General features: G+C 45.6%; 1 protein-coding gene across 2 annotated transcripts in view; it reads left to right on the top strand.

Moving 5' to 3' along the window:
- GRIN2B (glutamate ionotropic receptor NMDA type subunit 2B) overlaps window positions 1-24,882 on the top strand; it is a 208,393-nt gene that overhangs the window by 28,141 nt on the left and 155,370 nt on the right. For both annotated transcript variants that reach the window (XM_054813050.1, XM_054813051.1), the window contains exon 3: window positions 9,700-10,128. In XM_054813050.1, coding sequence (XP_054669025.1) covers window positions 9,718-10,128 — 411 coding nt within the window. In that variant the 5' untranslated portion in view covers window positions 9,700-9,717. The remainder of the gene's footprint in view (window positions 1-9,699; window positions 10,129-24,882) is intronic.

Here is a 24,882-nt window from a genome sequence, read left to right as displayed (position 1 = left end):
TGGTGCACAGCTCTAATGTACTGTGAAAGCATATTGTATCCAGCGGCTTGATGGCTGATGCCTTACTGGTCATTGAACTCAGGGAGAGAAAGATCGGGAAAGGGGAGAGTGTTGGGTGGGGAGAGTAAAGAGGGAAAGGAGAAGAAAAATGAGACACCACACACACACAAAAAAAAAAAAAAATTACTGATTTGCAGTTGTTAATTCTCCCTTCATGCTGGCTTTAGTATTTATTGTAAGGATAAAGTTTTTCTAAAGGGATGAGTGGTTTTTGGGATACTTCTGGGTTGGGAGTGTACAACTCCAAACATCTTGAATGGCACTCTTTTTGGTGTCACAGATTGGGTTTCCCTTGTTACTTCTAGGTAGATGGGGGTTTTTTAAGTGATGATAACAGGAACATAAAAGTCCTTTACTGAGGATCAGAGAAGAAAAGGGAAGGGACAAGTGACAGGCAATTACAAGGAAGGAAACTCACAACAATGTTTTCCGGGTACTTATCCATCCTTTCTAGTGGCCTGACCAGAGCCAGCTTTTGACCCTTCTTGGCTCTGATGGCTGTGGCATGCCTTTTTGCCCATGCTAAAAATATCTCTTGGTCCCTCTCACTTCCAGATTAATTCCCTGTCTCATTTCACAAGCAAGGCTGGTATTCTCACAGGGTCCCTTGGTGACTAAACCCCATTTTCCAAAATGCTGCATACCAGTGGAGATCAAGAGGTCACAAGGCTCCTGAGGGATGCTGGCAGTTTGCAAACCGTGGCCCATCCATGAGCGTAGCGCTGCGGCCAGCTTGTAGGATGTATCTCCCTCTCTCCACCCTGCTGCCTCTAGTTAGTGGCTCCTTTGCCCTCCCTCACATCTCGGTGTTTTGGGCATCGACCCTTCTTCTCTGCCATTTGTGCTGTCTGTAACACCTTTGTGAAGGTTTGATCAGGTCTGGTGAGTTCTGACACTCTGCTTAGGGCTGTTCAAGATTTGCTGTGGTGCCACAATGAGCAGAGGCAGTGCAGTGAGTTTCTCCTAGCTTGCCCTTGCTGCATGGGCTGCAAGACTGCAACATGCACCCATGAAGCTCTTTCCTAAGGGAAGGGCAGGTTTATGTTTTAAAGCTTTATCCCTTGTCATGCATTATTTCTGAGGAGACTGGCAGCAAACTGGATGGCTGTATCCAAAGTGCAGGTGCAATTTAAGGCTGTCTCCCTTTGGTTGAGATGCCCTTTTTGGGATTCTCAGTACTGTAGAAGAAAGAATCACCCAATTTCTGCCTAAAAAAAAGAAAAATCATATTTTCTTTCCCACTTGTGGTATGTTTGAAGAAACCTTTCTGATTTGGCTTTTACAGTGTTTACATCTGGCGTCCAAAGAATTTAAGACTGTCTCTTGATGTGAGACTTTGAGTAACCCATGGGATTTCAGCACCGGCGTGGTGCTTGGCAGCTGCCTTCAGGAGACAGTGCAGTCTCTGTCTGCCTGCTCTGTGTTTTTCCTTTAAGGAAATGATGCAGGGAACAAACAGGTACTGAGTGAGGTGCATGAGAGAGTCTGGGGAATGGGAAAGTCCTTCTACCCTTGGAAGTAAAAATTCTCCTAATCTTTTAAATTTTGTCATTCAATATCACAATCTGCCAATGCACAAAATGCAGAGTTTATTAAGGTTTTATAGAAAACCTCAAATTAATACAGCAAATAATGAGAAATGCATAGGATGTGCTTCTCCAAACCATCCAACTGAAGTTAAACATGTGCTTCTTGTGGATATTAATGGATTGGAAGTATTTAAATCCCTAGCATTTGGAAATCACAGTCTTTAAAGTCTTCATGTTATTAATGTGCTGATGATTCCTGCTTGGAAATGAAACCTGGAAGTGGAGAATTAAGAAAGGAAGTGATTGCAGCATGGATTACCAAATTGTTCCAGTTCGATTTAATTGGCAAAACCGGTGTTGCTCTGGTGCAGTGTTCTGCTGCCTGTTAAACCTAGTCTTGCGCTTCAGGAGGCAAAGCTGCTTTCAGCCATGCTGAAATCCCTTTGGAGGGGCCACGCGGACACAGCGACACATCCCTTGCTTTGGATGATGTCCCTCTGAGCCTGGATCCGGTTCTGAGATGGGGCAGACGACAGTCGGAAGTGGGAAACGGTGGACATCTCGTAAGCTTTGAAACCCTTGTTTCAAACGGGGCATGCACGGAGCGAGAGCTGTGGCAACTGAACCCTCCAGGTGGTGAGGATATTTCGGTCTCTGGCAGGGAGGTCCTGTCTCATCCCTCTAAACTTGTCCAAGTGGGATGCTGGGGGGAGGTGAGATCCTGGCAGGGGAATGGTGGCTCCAGCCTGGCTCTGCAAGCTGGGCTCGCAGAGAGCGATGGCCATGCCAAGCCTTTATGCCCTGGCATTTAGAAGTTGGCACTGGGCAATGCCAGACTGACCTGCTGTCTCGCTTAATGGCTTTTGTGTGTGTGACACTGACTCCCGCAGCTCTGCACGTGTGTGCTAGCCTGGGTAAGCAGGTCAGACTTGCTCCTGGTCTCCCTTGCCCAGCTGTTACCTTCATCCTCCCTCACTCATCCTGCTGAGGACCCGAGGGGACTCAACTTACAAGGAGGGATGAACACAGCTGAACTTCTGCTGCAGCAGAGGAAAGTCCCGAGGGGTGATCAGATAACCATCTACAAGCGTTTTCAGGGTGGAAATGGTGAGTCGAGAGGGAGAAATTGTTTAGGCTGAATGAAGGGGATATTATTGAAGTAACAGGATAGTTGAGCAAAGGGAAAATTTAGGCTGAGTTTAGGGAAACATTTCTAAATGTGAGCTTCAGAGCCATCTCCTAGCAGTTGTAATCCTATTGTTTCAGTTGCTTCAGAGCAGGTAGTGTGCTAAAGCAGATGCCGTAGACAGCAATCCTGAAGTGTCTGGGGGAAGGGCTAGACTATTAAGCAGAGGATTTTAATTTGTAATTTCCATGAATCACTTGGTGTTGGTCTCAACAGAAGCTTGCAGGCTGTGGCTGTATCAGCTATCACCCGTGATATGTAAAATATGTGGGTGGGAAGAAGTGGGAAGGACACTGGGAACTTACCCTTGGGCAAGCTTACAATAATGAGACATAGTTCTTCATCTTTTGGGAATGATATGGGTCTAATTGATGATCAAAGCTTTCTTTGTACTGCCTTAAGTGTAGGGAGAGAATTGCTCTTCTCCTTTGCGTGGGGCAGAAAAAGGGGAAGCACTTTGTCACCTTATCCTTGGATAGACCTTTTGGATAGGCAGAGGCAAAATAGCCATCAGAGATGGGCAAGAATGAATATGTGATATATAGGATGAATCTGACACTGCCCAAACCAGGGAGGAGTTTGTACCTGGTTTAATAAAGAAAGAACAGCTTGAAAGAAAATAAATAGGGGATAGAATTAAACATATCTACTCCTTTCCTCCCAGTACCCATGGAAGGAAAACTAACAGTGAGGTAATGAGAGAGCTCCAAAGGCTTTGAAGGCTTTGGCTGGAGGTATGTGATGCATTCCCCAAAAGAAAAAGGCTGACTTGGGATAAATAAGGGAAAAGAAGCAGCATTTTGTAAGTTAGATAGAAATGAGTCTGTGGGACACTACGAGCATGGACAAAGGTACATGTTGGAGAGGGAGTGGTTGTGAAGAGCAGAAAGAAGACCTGCCCAAAAGGCCTTGGAGAAATGTTTCTATTACTGTCATAGGAACATTTATATATCAGAATGAGAATACAGGTGAAGTTCAAAGCTAGTTAAAATAAACTAAACTGCACAAGTTTTCATCTAAAACTACTGAAATGCCCTTGGGGGGTATTTACTCAAAGTTACCATAATGAACCATTTTGGTCCAGGTGATGGATTGCTCTTGCATTCATCACTCTGCATGGCACTTTCCAATGTCTCTAGTCTCTGCCATCTTCCTACTCTGAATGTATGGAGATTTTCCTGCAGCATAATTCATTATGTTTATCAGCGCCTGAAGTGTGAAGGCGCTTCCAAGACACATCCATCGTGCCCCAGATCCATCCCCCTCTTCTTTGTCTCTGTTTACAAAATTCCTGGAACAACAGGGCTGTGAGCAAGAAGATGATTTATAGGCACTTATGTTACCTACCTGGTAAGCAGTAATATGGGGAACAGCAGCGCAAGAGTTGTCAGCGTACAAATAGCCTGAGCTGAAGGTGTGGTGGGACAATGGTTAAAGCAGTGTTACAACATGAGGAATGCTTCTTCAGAGGTATACAATATGCAGTGTGCCTGGACTGGGGAGATGGCAGTAACCATGAGAATGGGAGGTTGTCCTAAGCTGAAATTGGGTTGCCAAAAATCAGGGAGTTGGAGAAACTTATGGAAATTATGGAGTGGTTTATAGCTTTAAGCCCCGGCTCGTAGGAGTAACAGTTTATGGGGTTGTAATCAGTCCTGCCCCTTTCTTCGCATGGGTCTTCTTGGCTCCTGCAGTTTACTTGTAAGGCAGGTAGTAGACAAAAAGATTAAATATGCACCAGTCTTCTGCAGTTGGTAAACACAGAAATAGTGTTGTTCTTTGGTGTGGGCATACAGGTATTTCTTTGCCAGCCCAGCAGCATGTCTAGTGCAATGTTAACTTCCCTACAGCTTCTTCTAGTGCACTTGCTATTTATTCCTTGGTGGTGTGCTGGATACCAAGCAGAAAGCACCTTCTAGCTTTGTAGAGTATCTCACACGTGAGATGGATTTCTTCCTACCCCCAACCAGGGCCTGAAACACAAGGATTGCTTTTTGATTCATTGTCTGATACTGATCAAACTGTCTGGGAAATGAAGCCAGTGTGAATTAAGATGCTGTCAAAGATGAGCCAATACTGAAGGGTATGGTAACACTGATGGCTAACACTGGGGCTGGCAAGACATCTGTCTCTAGGTAGTAGTGGGACTGAGGGTGATGGTGAGTCCTGGAATTGGGCTAGTGATCAGGGATGAGAGTAGGGCTGGGAATTAGCATTGCAGTAGGTGCAGATGCAAAATTAGCTGTTTAATTCAGATTCTGTGGCTTGAAGTCCTCTAACCGGTGCTGGGACCTCATCAGAGCTCCCAGTGAGCAGAGCTCAGAAAGCACTGGGATATAAACTTCCCCATGGCCCTCCAGGGAAGTACAGGAGAGGGAGGCTGGAGGTAGGTGATGGTCTTCTTACTCCAGTATGGAGCCAATGTCCCTGCGAAGTTCCCTTTGCTGGTGGCTAGTGCATGCTGATTAGCCTCCTGTCCCAAGCATCGTCTACCTTCGAATTAGGAAAGCTGCCTTCAAGACAGCTTTTTGTCTGGGACTGCACTATTATAGGACTTCCTTTCCTCTAACTGTCTTGAGCTTGGAGATGGGGTTTTGGGGACCTGCAAATACCCTCCCAAGGGGCTATTGTGCAAGCTGCCCAGCTGGCACAATTGCAGCAGAAGGAGGTAGCAGCGTTGGCACATGACAGAACTGCCCCCAAACTCCTGGGACCAGCCCATGTTCTGCCTCAGTTTCTTTATCTGACCTGAAGATTGCCTAGCTTTGCTGTACATTGCCTGAGCAGTACTTTATTTACAGTTAGCCTGGTTGAGTGCACAGTGACCTATTTGTGTACTTTCTGTAGTTTGAAATATCGTCCAGAAATATGTCTAAATGCTGAGCTGTATTTTGCCTGTGCAGCCTAATAATTTTCTATTAATACTTATCTTAGATCTGATCCACATAAAAATGCGGTGTCAAATAAGGTTCTCATGATATTTTTAAGCAATCTAACCTTTGGTCCTGGCCAAATTCCAATCTGAATAATTACTGTCTGACTACCTACATTCCTCTTGCATTTTCAATTGGAGAAGTTAGCTTTCCCTTCCCATTTTAACAGTGATTGTGTAACAGTGCTCTGCAGCACTAAGTAGATGCTGCATTCTTCTACAATGGTGGATATGTTTTATTGGTAAGTAAAATGAGATTATAGAGGTATAATGGTTTTACAGGCATGTTTATACCTAAATATAGACATGCCTGTAAAACCACTTTGTCTAATGGCCCTGTCATATATTATTTTCCAGGGAGTAAGGGACAATATAATATTGTGGAGTAATGTGTAAAGGATTTTACATAGCAGACTGGAGTTTGGGATTTGCTGAATTGTTTTGGATTGGCAAAATCATAGAAAATGCTCCAAACACTGTGTTGCCCCACACCACCATTAAGGGAAAAACCTGCTCATGTAAAATACTTTGTAATAAAATATACTGGCATGTTTTAAAAAAATCATTCTTGACTGGTGAAATTAGACTCTAGCAATATTAAAGTTACTTGAAACTAAGGGCAAATGCCCTGTTTTACAACTGCAGCCTCGTCAGGTGCTTGTGAATTTCTCCATGTGTGAATTTCTCCATTTGTCTTCACTGGAAACAAGAACACCCCTCAGGAAGAGGTCCATATGCTGCCTCCAGTGCTTCCTTGATTGGTTGCCTCAAACTTCTGCATATGAACAATGTAGAAATTAATGGATAAAGTTGCTGCTGTGTATGTAAAAACACATTTTTCAAAATAGTTCTGGGGTCACCTTAATCTGGTAATAAGTCTGTGCTGGTTCACCCTCGCCTCTCCTCTACCAGCACACATTCCAAAGGGGCTTGTAGTGATCCAGACCAGAGGAGGAGAGATGGGCTTGGTGCTGGGACATTTGTCCCTTTCTCCAACAGCCAGCACTCGCATGTAAGCAGAAGTGTGGATAGTGGCTACTGCTTGTGAACAGAACTCAGCCCCAGGGAGGGTAGGGAAGGGATTGTAACACTGTGAGCACCACTGTTGTAGTCTTTGAACAGCTCAACTCTGCTCTGTGAACTTGCTGCTGCCTTGTGGGAGCTGAATGGTGAAGACCACCAGTTATCCCTGGGTTGGGTGTGATTTATTGGCATTTCTATACCTTATCACATCCCTGGGTCGCATCCTACAAGGGAGCCCAGCCTAGACCTGGTACCTCTATTCCCTCAGGAGGACACTGGTTTCTGTCCCATGTACCACCCATGGAGCACCTGAAACACATTGTGAGCATGACAGAAGCGTTGCATGTGAGCAAGAGATCGAGGGAGAGCTGTCTTGGGTGGTACAACACAGGCTACCTAAGCATTGCTCTGTCTGATCCAGAGGGGGCTTATGGCTGAGGATCCAAACTGGAGATGCCAGGTTGGCTGTGGAAGCACTGGTGACCTCCTCTTCACATTAGCCTCTTGCTACGCCTGGCTGCTCCCTGCACATCTGGCCAAAGCCTGAGGATCTGGCACTGTGCGGGGAACTCCATCATCTTGTGTTGAATGGAAAAATCTGCCTGGGAGGCACATCCCATAAGCTAGACACCCAACAGATTGGCACCTATGTGCTCTTCAGGATCTGGGCTCTTTTCTGCTGCTCGGAGGTAGATGCTGGAGATTTATTGGCTTTGATGTAGGGGAAGGGAATGAGTTTCTTCACCAGCATTTTTTGCAGTGGGAGAAGTCTGTGTTTGGGCATGAAGGCAGACAGCTGCCATGATCGCCTGCATAGCTCCTGCATCGCTGCTATCCAAGCCCTGTGTTGGAAGGCCCTGTAAAGTATTCCTGGTGGGAGAGGGGCTGGGAAAAACCTACACTCTGCTCCCTGGGCATCACAGCTAGCTATTGCCTAACCAAGCGTAATATACTGTGTGAGACTATGCAGAGGGATCACAGGAGACATATTTTAAAGAGAACAAATATAGCATTAAAGTGAGTGAGCAAGAGAGTGAGAGACAGAGAGCGTATAGAGTGCATTAAAGTTAATAAAGCATTGCAGGAGTGCGGACTGCATTTCACTGTGAAGGAATCTAATTTAGTGACTCGTAATTGGAGGATAACAGTCCTGCCGGAATGAAGTTAGCTGTTCATTTTGCCAAACTCTCAAAGTCTCTTGGTTCTCCTTGTGAGCATCTCTCAGAAAGTGGATCCGTCAGAGAGTTTAGAATCGATTGGCGCTTCACACCCGCGGTCCCTTTCAGCCTCCTAAGTGGATTTGGTTCCTCTGGTGCATATTTATTATCTATTTTATTATCTGCTTATTTATCCAGTAATATCAATGCAGGATACATTCTCTCTGCTTAGGGTGACAGTGAGGGAGCAGGTGCTGAGCCTGTGTTCTCCTGGACAGGGCAAGTTGGAGCCCCTTGCGCCCTTTCCCTGTGGGTGGCTGGTGCCAGGTAGGGCTCTTTCGTGGCCTTCCAGCTTCCCCAAAGTCTTGCCAGCCTTGTCCTGGCTGCTGTGGCTTTCTGTTCATTTGACAGAGGCGTGTGTACCAGCGAACAGTATGGAAGGGTCCCGTTCCTGGACCCCCAAGACCCTAAGCACGGGGCTGGTGTATTTATTCCAAGTGTGCCTGACTGCTAAAGAAAAAAGTTATGGGCATGATTAGCTGAGCCGGACTTTATGCGCTGAGGGAAAGTCGTCTTTAGTTTGAAATGCGTGAAATCTCCTTGGGACAGCCGCACGGCCCTGGGTGGGCACACCGAGCAGTGCTGCCTCCCACAGGGGTGGTGGGTGGACGGGGGGACGCTGCTCTGTTTTTATCCCCAGACCAGGGCAGCTTCTGGTATTTACACTGCATAGGTGCTGCAAGGATTAATTCGTTAGTGTTCGTAAAGCGCCTTGAGAATGAAAAGTGCTGTAGAAATGCGAACTATAATTAAAATGAGACTGAATAAAGAAAGAGCTAGGAACAATCCCGCAGGGAACAGTCCCACTCAGGCAGGGGCTGGAGAGATGACCTCATCGGGTTTTTCCATTTCTACTGTTATGATTACAAAATAAAGTGGACATATTCAGGGAAAAGATCAGTGTAACATCCCTGGCTGTAAGTAGCTGAGGGTGAACCTTTGTAAGCTCTGTGGGTCTTTCTGCTTCTGGGAAAAACCAGCTGTCATATGGGCTTGGAGGGAATGTCTTTCCCACACTACACTGATCCAGTTTTGGCCATGACCACCAGGAAATTTTGTGTTCCTGGCTTTTTAGAAAGAAATGAACCTTGTATGGGTGAAAAGCATATGGCTGACTGTACTACAGGCTGGAGCCGTGTGTGTCCTGGTGGTAGGAAGGTTGTATGCAATGGATACACACTTATACATGTACATACACATCCAATGGCCTTGCCAATTTGTCCTCACTTTGTTCTAGAGGGGCTGTGCTGAGAAAGTAAAAGGGAGTCCTTACCTGCCTGGTCCCTTCCGCCTCCCTGCCTGTACCTCCAGCAGAAGGCCAAACTGATCACAAGCACCAGTAATTCCTTTGTGTCGAGGGTGAGCACTTAGACATGGGCTTGACATAAACAATTAGTTTCACAAAGAGAGCCGATCAGCCGTCAAAGGACAATTCTCTATCACTTTTGACTTGGGTGTCAGAGTGACGTGGGACCTGAGAGATGACATGATTGCATCTTCTGCTGACAGCTGTTCTCTGAAGTGACTCCAAACTCTGAAGTAGAGGCTGGACTGGTCTGACACCCCATCCTCTCACCCCTGAATGTTGCCAAAGGGCTAGGCGTCAGGCAAGGACTGGTGGGAGGAGGGCTTCTGGCTAAGGAAGGCTGTCTTGAAGGCTGAGTGCATGACTGACTTGTCAATTAATCCCTTTCCCTTTCTCTTACTTTTTCCCCCTTTTCTTTCTTTCTTTTTTTTTTCTTTCTCGCTCAGGGAGTGTAAGAGCTGAAGATGAGGCGCAGGGTGGAGTGCTACTCTCCAAGGTTTTGGCTGGTGCTGGCAGTCCTCGCGACAACAGGGAGCGGGGCCCATGCCCAGAAAAGCCACCCGAGCATTGGCATTGCGGTCATCCTGGTGGGGACCTCAGACGAAGTGGCCATCAAAGATGCCCACGAGAAAGATGACTTCCACCACCTTTCAGTGGTGCCTCGGGTGGAGCTGGTGGCCATGAATGAGACAGATCCCAAGAGCATCATCACCCGCATCTGTGACCTCATGTCAGACCGGAAGATCCAAGGGGTGGTATTCGCTGATGACACAGACCAGGAAGCCATTGCCCAGATCCTGGACTTCATCTCTGCCCAGACCCTCACTCCCATCCTGGGCATCCATGGAGGCTCCTCTATGATCATGGCAGATAAGGTAATTTTGAGCTTCCTTCTATCACAGACCTGCAGATCGAAACTCAAAACAGAAAGAAATATCTTATTCTGTGATCCTCAGGTGTAGTCTCATGGGGCTGAAGGGTTGGGGGATTAGAGAGTCTCAGATTCAGAGAGAGATTAAAAGAGCTAACTGTGTGTAGCACCGCTGAGAAGAGCCTATTAATCATGTGGAATTATCTGCAACAGAGAAAAACTGAGGACGGAAAGGAGCAGGTAGAAGAGCTGCAAAAGAATCAGCCCTTTTTTTCTTCCTTAGGAGGGGTAAACAGCCCCTGACAATTGTGATTTTTTTTTTAAAAGGTTTTATTTTTACCTGTGTTTTACCTTATATCAGCCAAGGATGCTAGCTTGGGTTTTTCCTGCATGCAGCTGGAGGACATTGTGGTATTTTCAGGGACATTTAATACAGCTCTTACATCTTAATTGGAAAATAATTGAATCTTTAATAAAGTCATCCTCTCTCAGAAGTGTTCATTAGCTCCTGAAGTTAAATAGGTGTTAGCTAAAGCAACTAACCAGTCTGAACCAGTCCAGCTAAGTCTTTCTTTTTTCCACTGCATACTTTATTCCTTCACATCACTGACATTTCCCTGTTTTCCTAGGCCCCAGCCAGTCTCCTGGGGAATTACCACACAAATGATTACTGATTTTGAACAGGGCAAGATGCAGAGGGAGCAGCACCTTTGACGGGCTGATAACTCTCAGCCTAGGGGAGCCTCCGTGGGGTGCAGCTGGACCTGATGCAAGTCTTCCCCCTGGAGGAACAGGGGACCCAGCAATTCACACCTGAGAGTGCATTTGGCTAGATGGTGTGGCTAACAGTGGCCTGCTGCGGGCCAGTAGGAATACCCGAGAGAAGCGTGCTGTCCTTTTCCCTGCAGGCTTGGTGCCAGACAGAGTCGGGGCCAAGCCCTTTATTGAGAAGACCCTCTTGGCCACACTTGGTGCATTGCAAAGAAGTAAACAGGGACACAGCCTTTTTCTTTTACAGGTCGCTCTTAAGCAAATCTGAGACGTTTGACTAGGCAGAATTGAGTCTAACTGAATGAAGGGGGAGAATTAAGCTGGCCACTGTGGCAGCTTTTCCTCAGAAAGAGATCTAGCGAGCTGAGAAATCCAGGCACTTTTTGTTTTATTTACTTTGTAAACAAATAATCCAGTGCAGGTTATCGTAGGTGAGTAGATGGGCATAAATTAATCACAAATTATTTTCTCACTCTTTGACCAACTGTTCGGTTGCCAAATAACACACAGTTAATATGCAGTGTTATTTTCTCATATCAGTCTTTGAACTAAAGTAGTCACTGGATAAAATAATCACAGGCCTTTTTTTCTCTCTCTCCTTGAATAGTTGCACATGTGCTAAAGTCATTCTGCCCCATTCCACCCACAATAAAGCTTTTCTGTCTTGGAGGACATTCAGGCAACAATGCTGCATCTCGACGCTCTCCTGCCTGCTGCGTTGCATGCTTATCGATGTCTGTGCAAAAGAGGTCTGAAGCATTACTTGAGTACTGGATTTCACACTTATGGTGGCATTTTACACCCTCTTTGAACAATCGTAAGTGTTATTGATGCCAGACCTCCTAAGCACTGGGAAAAGGTCCTTGTGACTTTGAACGTGGCAGGCCAAATTCTGATTTCAGATTCCCGCAGTGTAAATCCAGCATAGCCCCATTGCCTTTGGCAGGATTAGATCAGATTTACGCTACTGTAATTCAAAGACAAATTTGGCCTATTGAACTTGGCAAAGATTTTTCTTTCTACCTATCTCTAGTCTCTCCTTGGGAAGGCAGCATCTCCCGCGATTGCCCAGTGTACCCCACTGGCTCGCTTCTGAAGAGCGTTCTGGCGGGCAGGCAGCCCATGGGGAGCTCAAAGGTGGAAGCCTTATGAATGAAGACCTCTGTTTTATCAAACTCCCTTTTTTTTTTTTTTTTGGTAGTTTTGCAGACAGGAGAAGCAGGTTACGTACAAAGATCTGCAGTTTTAGGAAAGCCTAAGATTTCTTTTAAACATAAATTGAAAAGGCTGACCTTTACAGCTTCTGATTCACAGGTGCATGATCTTAAATGGATAATATTTATTTGATGAATTGAATTAAAATATGGTAGAGAGTAAATACATTGATATTCCAAGAATACTGAAGTCAGCCTGGTAAGTCCTTAAACAATCTATTTTCCACAGAGGGCCTTGACAGAGACTTTGCTTTGAGTGACTCTTAGACATGTTCTTTGCAGATGAGTTGTGTGGCTGGGGTTTGATCCTGCAAGCATGGAATGCTTCTTTCAGCATCCCCTCAACGCCCACAGCAGTCAGCTGTGATTGAACTTGCTCAGCATTTCACAGGTTCAGACCTGCACTTACAGCTTCGTTATGCTCCCTGTGCATTTGTGATCAGTAGTGCCAATGCAAACCTAAAGAACGCTACAAGCCACTAATGCCTTGGTGTGAGAGATAAGCCCCTCTTCTCTGGAGGTTAATGCAAAAAAAGAAAAAATCCTCAGTCAAACCACCTTCCCTGGAGTAGCATGTGAAATTCTGTTTCACCTTCAGTGAGGGTTTAATAAGTGTGTCTGGGAGGAAATTTGGGTCCATGTGTAAAAAGGGCTTTGTAATATACTGTGAAGCTGGTAAATTGAGACATGAAAGGGCAGGTAAATAACAAAAGGGAAAAAAAAGAGGATTTCAAGCCTGAATTTTCTTTTCTCCTGTATATATAGATGGAAATATTGTATAACATGCACCATAGGCTGGCTTCACCTCAGTTAACACGCATCTGGAAGTTTGCTGCCTGCCAGCTGGAGGTCTAGGCATCGTTACAATCAGTGGGGAAGGAGGAACCACCTGAGGACAATTCATCCCACCCACCTCAGGGTGCTGTGAAATGCTCGCGGCATAGTCCTGTGTCTCCCCACTGATTACTGAAGAAGGCTGTATCCCAGCTTGTTTGTGATGACTCAAGTTAAATGCCATGAATCCTGCCCTAGGTGTAAGATAGCAGGTGGAGGTATATTGATGTAAGTGTAACATCTGGATTTCCTGATTCTTTTGTTTAAACTCATGCTCTTTAATATTGCATTTCATTAGATTTTGTAGATAATGTTTATATCCTTTTGTTTTCCCTGTGTTTTTCCTTTTCCCTCAGAAAAATAAGAATATAGGAATTTGCTTATGTTTTTGCTGTTTCTCTCCTTGATGCTCATGTCTCTAATCCCACCTGTTTAGCTGTTACAAAGTGTTACATTTAATCTCTGCCTAATTTGGCATCAGAAGACAATGACCAGATGATCTGTGTGCACACTGTGATCTGGGTTTAGTTCCAGGAAAACGGTGAAGCATAGACACATGATGTGCCTCACTCGAGCTCTGGAGAGACCACTTTGCTGAGGGAGAGTCTTGTCATAGCCAGTTCAGTCCCTTTAGTCTCCGACGAACACGCCAGCAGTGATGCCAAACAGCATTAACTGCAGCAGTCGCTTTGTCGGGGCTGGGTGGCCTGGGAGCAATGGCAGAGGGGGTCCAACAGCCCCTGCGTTAGCTCCTCTCGGAGGAGCAAGTCCTGCAGCTGTGGGGTAGGGTAGAAGAGTGATCACACTGTTTCAGCACTACAAGGAAGCCCCTGGTCCTTGCTTTGGTGCTGACACCTTGAAAAGGGACTAGGACAATAGCATCACCTCACCTGGACCTCTGATGAGAAAGGGAATAGCGTGGATCACTGATGATCTGTATTCAATTTGGAATAGATGAGATGGAAAGGAAGGAAATGTGCACCACCAGCAATGCTAGGTTCTTGTGATCCAAGACCTTTGCTTGTGGAAACTCTCTGGTCTCTTCAGTTTGCCTGAAGTTGCTGCAGTGACCTTTCTTTTTATAGCTTTGTGTTGCTTGATCTTAAGCATTAGTTTGCATTGTCCAGAGGACTGCAATGCACTCGTGACTGGTGAGCATATCTGCTCCCATTCCAATGTTTAAAATAATTTCTCCTTTTTCCTCAGTTGTTTTGAACGCAGAAATTCAATCCTATCACAGTGTGGAAACAGCTGATGGATGAGGATGCTCTGTGTTAGGAGACTGATGGTGGAAGGAAACCTTCAAGGCTGCAAACCAAGCTTCAGTTCAGATAAGCGCACAAACCGATATCTGTGTTTGCAGACCTGAGGCTGGAAATCCGGGCTGGGCTCCTCTTCATTATATTTTCAATATTACCTAAAAATCACTTCTGCCCAGAACTAGGAGGTAAAGGAGCAGTCATAGAAAATGAAATAATAATAGTGCACATTTATAGATACCTTAACAGCAAATTGTTGTTCAGATTTAGGACACATATTGTGTTGGAAAAGATTTAGCTTCTTGCCTAAAGAATGACCACACTGTTTGGCTGACTGGTCTGTTTTGTAATGACAGACTAGTTATGTTTTAAAAATAACAGAAAAAGTCAACTTGGTGATAATGAAAGCAGAAAAGGTAATAGCAGAAAATGCCTTGGGTTCTCTTATAGCACAGCTGGCAACCATCATTTTTGGTGGAACTGTCCCTTGTTGTTTCTCCACAGTCACATTATTTTGCCAAAGCTTCTTGTTCTGTGCAGCTTTATGGTAACACAATGGTGCACAGGCAGTACCCAGGAAAAATATTGGAAGAAGAGGATGACGATATTTTCTCAGCTGAAAATCATTCTCCTCTGTCTCTCCATTCCTTGATATTTTTCTCCAGGGCTTGCCTGTACAGGGTAGCCATGAGGATGGAAATAAAATGGTAGGAAAGAATGATCTGTTAAATTGGGCTGTGCCCGTAATAAAGTCTGTATAAAAGCTGTATGAAACTAACCTGAAATCTAAAAATCCATAATCCTTTCTAGGCCAGTTTCTCCTTCCTTTTCTAACAGCATAGACTTGACTTTCCTGCTATTCCCTCCGCTTCCTTGTTCTTTTTTTCCCATTCACACCAAAGCTGAAATTTCTCTTCCACCTTTCCATCCCCACTTCATAAATCCCTGTCCCCTTTCTTTTTGTTTTCTGTCAAGGTTTCCAAGACACATTGTCTTTTTCTCTTCCAATGCTGAAGGGTGCTGTGATTGCTCCATGCCTGGGCCATGCTGCTGCAGCAATGGTGGTGTTTGGTATTTTGGTGGGGAGCAAGTCTATTTGCAGGCAACAGGTGTAAAGCACCAGCGAAGAAAACTAGCTGCTGGTCAGAGGGGAGCAAAATGATGCTTCAGGTACAGGCAAGCCAAAACTAGTTGGATGAGCTGAGCACCTAGATACACGCTGAAACCAGGACAAAGTCAAAGACACTGGGACAGTGCTGCTAAAAGCAGAACATCTGTAATTAAAAGGAAAGCACTTTCATTCTCAGGTTTCCAAAGGTTAAATAATAGAGATGCATGGGGAATGCAAACCTCATTTTTTGGATGTAAATTGGTTTCATTTCCATTACGGATGACGTCTGAAATTTTTAGAGCCCTTGTGTGAAGGAAATTCAGTTAAAAAACCCAACAACAAACCCACAAAAAAATCCCCAAAAGTTCCCTTTGAATTGATTATATGAACTGAAGTGAAATAAATTCCAAACCAAATGCTGCTTAGAAGGGGAAAAAAAAGACACATTTTAATCTGCAAACGTTGAAAGAGTATGGTTCAGTGTTGCTAGAAGATTTCTATCCCTTTTCTATCCCTCCAAAGCAAAATTATATGCAGTTCATGTAATTTCACAAAGCATTTTCATTTCTCTGAAGCTGCATTTGATGATACTAATACTTTAAATGTTTCTTAGACTAATCTAATGATCAGCAAAAATGAGTTTGATTTTAAAAAATAAAATAAAAACCCCAGAAGTTTCCCTTCAAGCTTTTAATAATTTTATTGAGGACATGATTTATATGCTTCTTTTGCTTTGGGTACTTAGATTCCTTTTGCTGCCAAACAAAAGCTCTGTGTAGCTCACAAATAATGAACTAAATATCCTGTGTCCTCAAACTACAAGTCTGCTGCAAAAGTTGGGGAGGGAGAAGAAAGGTAGGTCAGAGAGATATAGAGAATAAAAGCCAGTATTGAATGCGAATGTTGTTTTTCCCTTGAGTATACACATGTAATAACAGGCCAGGTGGAGCTGTAATTTATGTTTACATCTGTGTCTAATCTGTCCATACAAAATTAAATTTTTTCATATAAAGAAAGAGAATATAGGTAGCGTATTTCTGTGGAGTTTAATTAACATCTGAGAATTTCCCTAGAACAATTTTTATTACTTCACAAATAAATTACAGCACTTAAAATCCCTCAGATATTAGGAAACCTGGAAATGAACTTTTAAGAGCTTTAACCTCTCCCCAGGGCCATTAAATCCTTCAATGTTACCTCTCATTTTCTAAACAAGAGCTCAAGTACTCTCTTCAATATTATTTCAATGAAAAAAATGACGTTTCAAAGCAATGTATTGTTTCTTTTATTAAATATCCTATTAAAGTAGTCTGAGTTTTTTAATCTCCCATTTGCTTGGGAGGAACTCCATTTTAAGGCCTTCACTTTTTTTGTATGTATTGTTTTCAAGAATCACCAAAAAAAAATGGAGCTTGATGAGGTGTTTTGTCCCTTAAAAAAAAAAGCAACAAGAAATCCCATTTTTAAAAAAAAAAAAAAAAAAAGGAAATGCAACTTTATTTGAAATATGCCCATTGCTTTTTCCCCCCTAATAATTTCTGCTGGCTGCACTTCATATCTGCCCTGAGCCTTGGAAATGGGGAGCCTTGGACAGCTGAAGCCTGAAGGTACCATCTTCGCTTGAGTGTCGCAGGGCTGGGGAGGGGAATGCCTGGAGGGACCCTGGTGAGCCTCACACCCCGCCAAGGTGCCTTGGCGTGCTTTTGGGCAGTGGCAGTGCTGGGGCAGGATGCAGGAGGAGAAGCCTGTACTGAGGTGCAGATGCCTTCCCTCAGCAGAAGTTTGTCCCAGACAACAAATACCAAGCAAAACTGAAGCCTGATTCCTTTACATCAGCCTTTTGTAGCTATTTATAAGCGGCTTTATTTTGGGTCATAGAATTCTTCTTCCAGGAGTACTGAGTGTTAGTTTTCTTCTGTTGTTATAGTGATGTTTTCTTTCGAGTGACAACAAGACCTTTCCCTGCCTAGTTCTGAGCACAACTGCTGCAGCCTACCTGAGGGAAAGAGAAGCTGAATTAACCTCTTTGCTACTAATGTTTAAATGTGGTGTTGCCATTGTCTATCTGGAAATAGAAGTATTGAAATATCTGCGAGGAAAAGGTTGATTTCCACCCAGCTCGGACCTGGCAAGTAATAAGGCTTTTGTGAAAAAGTTCTTTCTTCCTAGATTTTCACATCAATGGTGCTTAAGTAGATCTCCAAATCTGCGAGCACTTATCTAAAGAAAATCTGGGAGCTTGATGAGATCTGACCAATAGTTATTTATAATCATTATTAGAACCTCTTTCTTCAAAACAAAAAAACCCAACACAAAAGTATTAAATCAATTTGTGCCATCCCCAGCCGGACAAGGAGATTAGTTTCTTCCTTCTGGAGCAGGCAGTCCTTTATTACAACCCCAAGCGGTTACTTGTCTCACAAAATCTAAATTAATTACACTCAAATTTGTCCCTACCCTAAACTGGCCTCAAAATGAAATGGAAAACATGGAGTGTGAAATTGCCCAATGCTACTGCTTTAGATCCGCGTGTCATTCCCCAGTAACCGCGGGACAGAGAGAAACAATTCTTTCCAGGGAATCTCTTATTCTTTTTGCCTTTTATTTGCCTCATTAACCAAGTTTGGAGGGGATGGATTATGAAGGAAGTTAAGGGAATTACATATACACAGGCTGGAAAAAAACAGGGTACAGAAAAAGATATAATTGTAGTCTGTGACTCTGTTAAGGGTCTGGAGGAACTGATATATGAAGAAAGACTGAAACAGCTATATGTGTGTATTGTAGATTGGCTGAACAATGAGTCAGGGTATGATTTATATATGCAGTGAATAGACGTAGACTAAGATTAGAGAAAATAATGCTTGGTGTAGCTGCCAGAAGTAGAAGTAGGAGCGACAGGACACAGTTGAGAAAAGATATTAAATGATGTATTATGATATGTTAAATGATAATATTAAATGATATATAGGTGTATTAAGAAAAAAGTTCAGACACTGAGTTTTATTAGGATGTGCTCTAGTCACCTTAGGGAAAAGCATGGAAATGACATTGCTTCAGCTGTTTTCAAGCCGGACTGAACTAAGCGCTGGAGAATGTGTTATATAGCTACAGTGGAGGAGAAAGAAGATGAAGAAGATGAGAGACAGGAAAACTTCTCCTGAATCTTGGATTGTGGAGAGAGAGGGGAAAAAAAAAAAAGGGTGCATGGAGGAAGAGAGGGTTTGATTGAAGTAAATTCTGAGTGACTGGAAAAAAATACCCTAAAGACTCTGTTGAGGCAATTTTTCTGTGCTTTGGCAATAGCTTCTAGCTGTGTATTTATGAGGTTCCTGATAATAACAATAGATGTATGTTTTAGAGAAAAGGGGGAAGAAGGAATGAAGGAGAAGGAGAGTCTAAAGGTAGGCTGGGAAAAAAAGCAAAAAAGACAGGCTCACACAGTGAGGAGACTGATCTACAGGGTGCCAGCAGAATCAAGCAGGTCTGGTAGACCAGAGTCCCCATTGCAGCTCTGCTCTGAAACATGACTTTAAGACAGTTGCTCAACTTCTGTCTACAGCAATTTGCCCTATGCAATGATGTTTTTGTAAAGTACTTTGAGCTCTACAAAAGGCAAAGGCTACCTAATTGCTAGGGAGCAATTAATGGATTTTTCTAGCTGAAGTAAATACAATGCTTGATATGAAGATCCGGACTCCAGGAGGAGAAGCTGTAACCCCCATTAGAGGTGGCTGAATAGCTGCGGCATGCAGGAGAGCTTATTGTATGCAGGGCTGATAGTACCGTCTATTGTAAGCCTGCCCAGCGTTCTCCATTATAACATCCTCTTGGGGCTTTCTTGTAACTTTGCCAGACTGTGACTGTTTGAGCAAAGTTTCCTATGCCAGGTGTATGCCTCAAGCTGATTGATTTATTTCGCTATTTATTTGGAAAATAAAACATCTCTCTCTGAAAACGTGGCACAGAAAAATACATGATTTACCCATGTTGCAAGTGCTGGCACATTTTCCTCTGAAGGTTCTGCCTGACCACTAAGTGGTTCTCAGAGCAAGGGCCCAGGTCTGGAGAGGGTGTCTTGCAGAGGAGGACTTTAACCAGAAATGTGCTTTTTGCTACCACTGCATAGGTTGCCCCAAGTTTGGCCTTGTTATCAATGTGAGAAACTGCATATACGCAGCAGAGTCTTTTTAGATGTTTGCCATGTATCTCTCGAAGAGATCTTGTCCTTGCTTCAAAACTGCACTTGGACCTGGGGGCTGCACAGACCGTGCTGGGGCCAGGGCTCTTCCATGGGGTCCCGGTGGCATCCAGCTGGGAGAAATGTGCTGTGCGGCCGAGGATCTGGGCATGAGGTGGGGGGGTGGAGGGTGTGATGAGCCAGTGTGGAGGAGGAGCATCTGGAAGAGATCCTGAAAGGGGGAGAGGGGGCTGGAAAAAGGTGGGAAGCAGGAGAGAGGGAATAGGAAAAGGCAGAGAGGGAGAGGAAAGAGGAGATGTGTCTGCCCAGGTGATGCTGCCTGGCTTGCTGCGGGAGCAAGAGCTGGGGAGTGTGGGGTGGCAGAACCGCTGAGCAAACAGGACATGGGGTGTGAAACGGGGGTGGAAAGCTGTCGGGTGGAAACTGGGTGAGGAGAGTGGGCCTGGGCTGAGGCAGGGCACAGGGCAGCGGGATCAGGCAGCGATGCTTTCCCCGTGAGCACTGCCTCCTGCTCCGGTCAGGCAGAAATACGCCCTCCTCGCTCTGTGCTGAGCCACAAACAGAGTCAGAAATGGTTCCTCGAAGGATGGGGACACTGGCGTCAGTGCTCCCCCCTCGGGGAAGGCCAGCAGGTGTCCCAAAGCGTGCCTGGGGCTGGCTTGGCCGTGCCCCCCCATTAGCCAGCATGCCCTGTGCCAGGGCCCCAGGCCTGGTGGGGACAGGAAGAGCTCCTGGTGAGGGGCTGAGCCCCCCACAGCCTCCACTGGCTGCCAGCTGCCTGTCTGAGGGCCAGCGTGGTCACCGCCTTTGTGCTGGAGAGGACAGGCAGAAGCTGTCAGGAGGATGCTTTGTGATGGAGCTGCCGGCTCCTCCAGGTGTGTGCTCGTGCAGCGCCATGCTTTGTCCTGGCTCCCGCTCCAGCACTCGCTTTGCTGCTCGCTTTCCGCAGAGGCAGAGCGGTGTCCTTACCCCCCGGCTTGCTGCAGCAGTACGGAGGTGTGGGCTGAAGAGCCACGTGGTGCGGCCCTGCCACGGGGCTGGGTAGTGTGTCCACTGGGCTGCCAGCCTTGCTGAGTCTCAAACCCTGTTCCATACCTGCCCCCCTTCCCCTCCTTTCCCTTCTCCTGCTTCCCTTCCTCTCAACCTCTCCTGTCTGTCACTCTACCCATTTCTTAATTATTGTTTGCACTGTGCTTTGAAAATGCAAAGTGCTGTATAAATGTTAAGTGTTTTTATTATTATTATTATTTCTCCTTTTTCATTTGCATCCCTCACCCTCTCTTCTCTCACTATTGTGGCTTCCAGAGAGAACGTGTGGGCTTACATTATTTATAGCTGTGTGAGAGTAATTACAGAAATGATTTAATTACTCAGTTAATACCGTTCTCCACATCACCAGCTTGACAAGCTGGTGATCCTCTCGCTGCAGCCGAGCACAATCTAGCAGTGTCTATACCATGTCACGGATGAGTGGGTAAGGGGAGGCGAAGCTTGGGGAGAGGTTTGTGACAGCCTTGCATGTTGCTGGTTGCTCTCCTTGGGCTTAGGGACGAGGCCGCTGAGCCCACGGGGACCTGGCCAGGGGTGATGCGTGGTGTCACCTCAGCCAGGGCAGAGCTGCCCGTGAGGATGTGGTGTGCAGTGAGGGTTCGTGGCTCCTGGCTGACGGGGGCTCCTTCCAACACAAACCTACTTGAGCTGAAGTTTCAATGTTCAGTGCGCTGCATTAACCAGCTCTTCACATTTAGCAAAGGTCAGATATCTGGGAGGGATTTACTGTCTTAACTGGTATTTAAGCCTACCAAAACATAGGGTTCACACACTCTGCATGGGGCTGAGCGTGAGGTAAAATTACTATTGCCACAATTGTTCTTCCTTGCAAGTGGCTGCACATTGCTTTGACCCTCTTGAAATAAATGAGTTTTCCCACTGAAGGGGGTGGCCTCCTCTTCCTGAGACTGCCCCCATTGGAAATACAGTGTTTCCATCACTTCCAGTTCATGAAGGCTTTTGGGGAGCAGGGAGTCTCCCATTGCTGGTGCAGTATGGAAGAAAGGTGAGAGAGGAGAACATGTGCTTTCCTTCAGGGGACACACTGAGCCAATGGTTACCAATACCTTTTAGCTATCTACTAGAGACAGTTAAAAAAAATGCCACAAACCACCTAGTGAGCTCAGGAGAAACATAAGGAAGACGATCCTCTTCTGAAGGTACTGTAGATAAAAAGGAGGGGTCAATGGATTCTTAACAGAGGAGACAGTCGCTCGGGAAGTGGAGAGAGAGGCTCTTGTTGGATAATGGTGCATTTGTCAGATAGCGGTGTATGGAGAGACCATCTCTCAGAAGTGCCTGCCTTCCGTGTCTCCAAGTTGCCTGCCTCCATTTGGGCTCCTTCACGGCCTGGGCTGTGGGCCAGGCTCAGCCTGTTCCTCGGCGCGGCGGGGCTGGGTGGGCGGCGGGGGGGTGGGAACAGGTGGCATCGGGGCTGGTGAAGTGGAGCGCCTTTTCCACGCGGCGCTGCCTGCCAAGCTGCCAGGCGCAGGACACCTGGGATCTGGACGGGCTCTGCCTACCTCCCAGGAAGCGATGGCAATCGAAGAAATAGGCTAAAGTGTTTTGAGTGTGAACAGTGATTATAAGTGCCTCTTTTTTTTTTTTTTTTTTTGACATCTGACATGAGACAGGTTAAGGCAGCCCAAATTTGAAAAAACACTGTGCACCTCCACCTTCTGAAAGTTGGGCCTTTCATATTGTATCACTGAATGGACACCCAGAGTCCCTCATTGCTTTTACAAATCCATGCTAGAGGCTTTTCTTTTTTTGCCTTTTTTTTTCTTTTTTCTTTTTTCTTTCCCCTCCCCTATTTGGCACACTTGAAAGTGAATATTATGACCTGACATTGGAACAGCTTGTTGGGAAGACAGAGTGAGCGGAAGGGTGATAGAACAAGTAATTTTGTCAGCTCCCAAATGAATGAATCCTGTTTTCAGTGGATTCACACCTCATGGTTAATTGACTCTTTAACTGAATTATATACTAAGACTGCAATGTGAGCTCAGCCCTTAATAGACACCAGAGAGTCCACAGAGGACTGAACTGGGTGAAGAGATTTCAGAAGAGCTGAACTCATCCTTCCCCAGTGGTGAGGACCAAGGGCATTAAAAGGATCTCATTTCTCTACCCACTGCTCTGTTTCAACTAGAAGATGTCCAGTCCAAATAAGTGGGTGAGCCCAGAGCAGCTTCAATTTTTCAGGAGCTGGCTACACCTCCTCCCTATAATAATCCCTTTTCCCCCAGGTCCCCTATTGCTTTTCTCCCAGTTTCTGCTCTGTCTTTTATACCTGCTGGCTGGGCAAAAGAGAGATGTACTGTGGTGCCCCGGGGGTTCTGTGTGTAGGGGCTGCCCACTACAGGCATGCTGCCAGGTCAGGATGAAGTTTATTTGATTGCCTAGTGAGCCTTTGACTGTGAGTGGGTGAATCATGCACGCTGCTGTGGGGCCAGACAAAGGCTTTGGGACTGTGTGCAGTTGCGGGCTGTATTTTGTACAGCACTGTAAGAATTTAATTCTCCTTGAGTCCTCTGCCTCTTTGTCAAATCAGGTGGAAATTGGCCAGCAGGTTCAACAGTTACTGGGAAGCCTGACTCACATATGCACACACACACACACACACACCCCCCCCCCCCCCAGGTTTGCAAGAGCTTCGTTTCCTAAAGAACACAAGCTAAAAATGCACACAGAAGGTGGGCAGAGCCCTGCGTCTGAGTGTCTCGGGAGCTGTGATTTCTGAGCTGTGATTTCTGCACAAACGACCCGTGCACAGTGTGTCCCAAACACACTTGCAGCATGCTTGCCCTCCTTGCCACGTGCTCCCACGGTAACTCACTGTGATTCACCCCAGCGCGGTCCTGCTCTGTGATTCGCATAGACGAGCATGTAATGCGAGCGGCGCTGTCTCTCGAGCTTGGACGTTCGGTTCACGCTTGTGCTTGGCGCACATGCGTGTGCTCTGTGATTCACGCTACCGCACCGCGGTGGCTTGGATCGCAGCAGCAAATGAGACATAGTCATGAACAGGCACTTGCTCAGTGTCGTGTGCTCCTATCGGTTAGCTTTTCAAGGAGAACATGGTGCAAGGCTGGGAGATTTTAATAGTTCTATCCAAAACCAGACCTCTTGAGAAAAGAAATTAGCCTGATGACAGCAGCAGTAATTGGATTATTCCATTAGTATCCTCTGTGGAAGAGGAGGGCATGTGCCTATAAGTATATTTTCAATGCAGAGACTTAAAAATTGCACTTAAAATGTGAATTGCACCTTGGTTTTCTTCATAACTGACAAGCAGACATCTGCTTTTTGCCTTTGGGCTGGTTGAGCTTTCTGTCTAGCCTTATTCTTAGCCTCGTGGCAAGGCTACAGCAAACTGGGGTCGTTTGGGTTCCTCAAGTGGCACTGAAGGAGATCAGGGCATGCTCTAACCAGTGAGTGCCTTGGGTGGGCTGAGCAGGAGCCAGCCTGAAGGTGAAAATAAGGGAGTATGCATCCCTTGATATGGAGGAGGGGGTGTGCTGAAAGCACTGAACCCCTGGGAAGGGGAGAAACGGGAAGGTCTGAAAGGTGTAATGGGATGAAATGCAGGGCAGGGAGGTGCACAGCAAACTGGACATGTCTCTGAGCAGCAAGTCCTCCTTGGCTCTACAGGCTAATCTGCTGCAGTTGCAGTCTGAACACCAAAATAATTTATAACAGGACTGACAAAGTTTTGGAGTATATGTGTGCTTGCAGGAGACAGCAGTGCTGAAGTGGAAGGAGATAGGGAGGAACTGGACAGCCTTCTCTTTCTGCTAGTTTTGGTTGTCTCCTCAAACTCATGTGGTCTCCCTCTCTTTCATTTTAAAAGTCTCTGATTATCTTTTGGTAAACTTTTGCTTATTTGGAATCTGCCACGTGAGTTTTGCTGAGCTTTGGGCACATCCAAATGTTTGATACAGCCATTACCTGGCCAGAAATGTAATTTTTTTTGCTAGACAGTTAGTTCCTTAATTTAGATTTAATAAGTCGCTTTGTGCTCCATTAATTAGGTCTTCATGCAAAATATTTAATGTCAAAGTGTGCTCGCCTGCAGATGGTGGAACAGCTTCATTTAGGGAATGGCTGGAGACCTCACTGGGCTGTGCCGTTCCTCATGCCCATGGTCCATTCTCCCCCAATGAGCCATGCTGCCGTTAACCTTTGCTGTCTCCATGTCCTGGCGTGAAGCCATGGGGCTCATCTTCACCAGGGCTTGTCCCAGCCATTCTGTCTGATCCCTTTGCCCTTGCCTGAGCTCCCTTGGAAGATTTTATGCACGCATGCAGAGTTTAAG

Source organism: Grus americana, chromosome 1 (assembly GCF_028858705.1).
Source record: "Grus americana isolate bGruAme1 chromosome 1, bGruAme1.mat, whole genome shotgun sequence".
NCBI lineage: Eukaryota > Metazoa > Chordata > Aves > Gruiformes > Gruidae > Grus > Grus americana.
Note: the sequence above shows the minus strand (reverse complement) of the source record. Positions and strands in the feature narration are given on the sequence as shown.